General features: G+C 50.6%; 1 protein-coding gene across 1 annotated transcript in view; it reads left to right on the top strand.

Annotated features, from left to right (window-relative positions):
* The window catches only part of IFT43 (intraflagellar transport 43), a 116,094-nt gene extending 114,247 nt beyond the window's left edge, over nt 1-1,847 (top strand). The window contains exons 6-9 of the mRNA XM_007941413.1: nt 629-701; nt 930-1,005; nt 1,514-1,576; nt 1,728-1,847. Coding sequence (XP_007939604.1) covers nt 629-701; nt 930-1,005; nt 1,514-1,576; nt 1,728-1,847 — 332 coding nt within the window. The remainder of the gene's footprint in view (nt 1-628; nt 702-929; nt 1,006-1,513; nt 1,577-1,727) is intronic.
* The last annotated feature ends 254 nt before the right edge of the window (nt 1,848-2,101 follow it).

Here is a 2,101-nt window from a genome sequence, read left to right as displayed (position 1 = left end):
CATATTTCAAATACCAGCAGGGTCCCCTGTGGTGGACAGGTTTCAGTAGCGCTTCCAGACTAAGGCTGTCTGGGAAGAAGGACTTGGCGCGGTACTTCTGAAGAAAGTTGGCTGGTGAAAACCTTACAGGTAGCTGAGGATGGCTGCCTGAGCCCTGCCTAGAAACAGAACCTGGCCGCTGTTGAGTTGACTCTAGTTCATGGTGATCCCGTACGTATCAAGGTAGAGCTGTGCTCCACGGGGTTCTCAGTGGCTGATTTTTCATAATGAGATCACTACACCTGTCTTCCACGTTGCCTCTGGGTAGACTTGACCCTTCACCTTTCAGTTAGCAGTCAAGCAGATTAATATTTGCACCACCCAGGGACACCCAAGCCCCACCTAGGAGCTTCTAATTCACCAGGTTCTGGAGTAAGGTCTGGACTTCACAAAATGTTGACGCTCCGCCTTTGAGTCTGATGCTTATTTCTGTTCGGTCCTGGAGGCCAGAGACTGTGTGACTGTGTGTTCTAACCTCCAGCCTCTGTCCCACGGTGTGACATGTTGACAGTGACTAAATGAAAACTAGAGAAGTAGGCACGATTCCTGTTAGTGCTGCTGACAGTTTTGCTTCTACCTCTCCTTGCAGATATCCCTGTTATTCCAGATCTGGAAGAAGTACAGGAAGAAGACTTTGCTTTGCAGGTGGCAGCCCCTCCCAGGTAGGTTAAGTTAGGTGTGAAGTTGGCAGGGAGGCTGGGAACATGGCAGTTTAAGTACCGTCCACAGTGGATAGATGTCAGTGTAGATCCAGCTGTTCCCATCCTGGTAGGCATTTTGTTCCCATTTTTGTCAGCCCCGGCTGCATACAAGGCTCTGGGGGTGGTGGCAGCAGCACCCCTGGAGCAGGTCCTGCCTGTGGTTCTTCCTCTCATTTTCTCATATATCAGCGTCCAGGTCAACCGGGTGATGACTTACCGTGACCTCGACAATGACCTCATGAAGTACTCAGCCTTTCAGACCTTGGTGAGTGGAACGGCTTCTGCATAGGCTCCAGCAACATCCATGGACAGACTTCTTGGTTCCCCAGACGCTATAAGACATCTCTTCTGTGGGTCCACCTAATGCTGCCTGGCAATAATGCGTACGCTGGTGGCATAATCCTCGGGTATCTCACAGTCTCCCTAGACCTAACGTTTCCAGCGCCAGGCTACGCCCCCCACTTCCGTCAGCTTCACACTTGGCACTTGATGCCACACCTCTCCGCTCTGGCTCTGATGGTGTGCTGCTGTCATGCTCTGCCCTCCTGGTGTTGACCTTTCCCCCAAAGAAGGCCCATGTGCAAGATGTTATGATTTCACCTCATTTCTCAGTGGTCGTATGGCCCGTTCACGTTGTTACTCCTTTGTTAAGGCATTTTTGCAAGTCTAGGTTTGGGGAGTTCTAATGCTTACAACTGGGTCTTTGTCACTTTGTAAGAGACTGCTGTGCAAAGGCCCTTGAGGTGCACAGCCTGGCTCTTCTTCATTCACAGGATGGAGAGATTGACCTAAAGCTCCTCACCAAAGTCCTCGCTCCAGAGCATGAGGTTCGAGAGGTATGGTAGCAGCAGCAGCCCCCTAGACTTTCAACCTAGTGGTCCACGGGCTGACCTGTGCCTCTCCGAGGCCTGGGAGGGTGTGGGAAGGTGGCTTTGATTGAGGGCAAAGACCATTCTTCATCTTACCCAGTAACACTCCTCTTGGCAGGATGATGTCAGCTGGGACTGGGACCATCTGTACACAGAGGTGTCCTCAGAGCTCCTCATGGAGTGGGACCAGCTTCAGATGGAGAAGGAGGACCCTATGGGGCAGCCCAGACACCCCTGAGCCCCGGGGAGGACAGCAGACCACTCTTCCTGCACAGAGTAACCTCTGCCTTGGACTTGAAAAAAAAAAAACACAACAAGCCTAAAACTAAAGAAGCTTGCAAACAGCTTAGAATTTTTACCTGGAATATTTTGTAATAGAAATATTTATTCTCAGTAGGCTACATGGGATCATTCAAGGATAATAAATGGCTTTACTCTCCAGTGGCTATGGATTCCGTTTCTTTCCAACACCCTCTGGATGGAAAGACCCAT

Source organism: Orycteropus afer, unplaced genomic scaffold, assembly GCF_000298275.1.
Source record: "Orycteropus afer afer isolate SDZICR_OR568_19922 unplaced genomic scaffold, OryAfe1.0 scaffold00079, whole genome shotgun sequence".
In the NCBI taxonomy this organism is placed as follows: Eukaryota; Metazoa; Chordata; class Mammalia; order Tubulidentata; family Orycteropodidae; genus Orycteropus; species Orycteropus afer.
The sequence above is the reverse complement of the archived record's forward strand: the minus strand, read 5'-3'. Positions and strand labels throughout refer to the sequence as shown.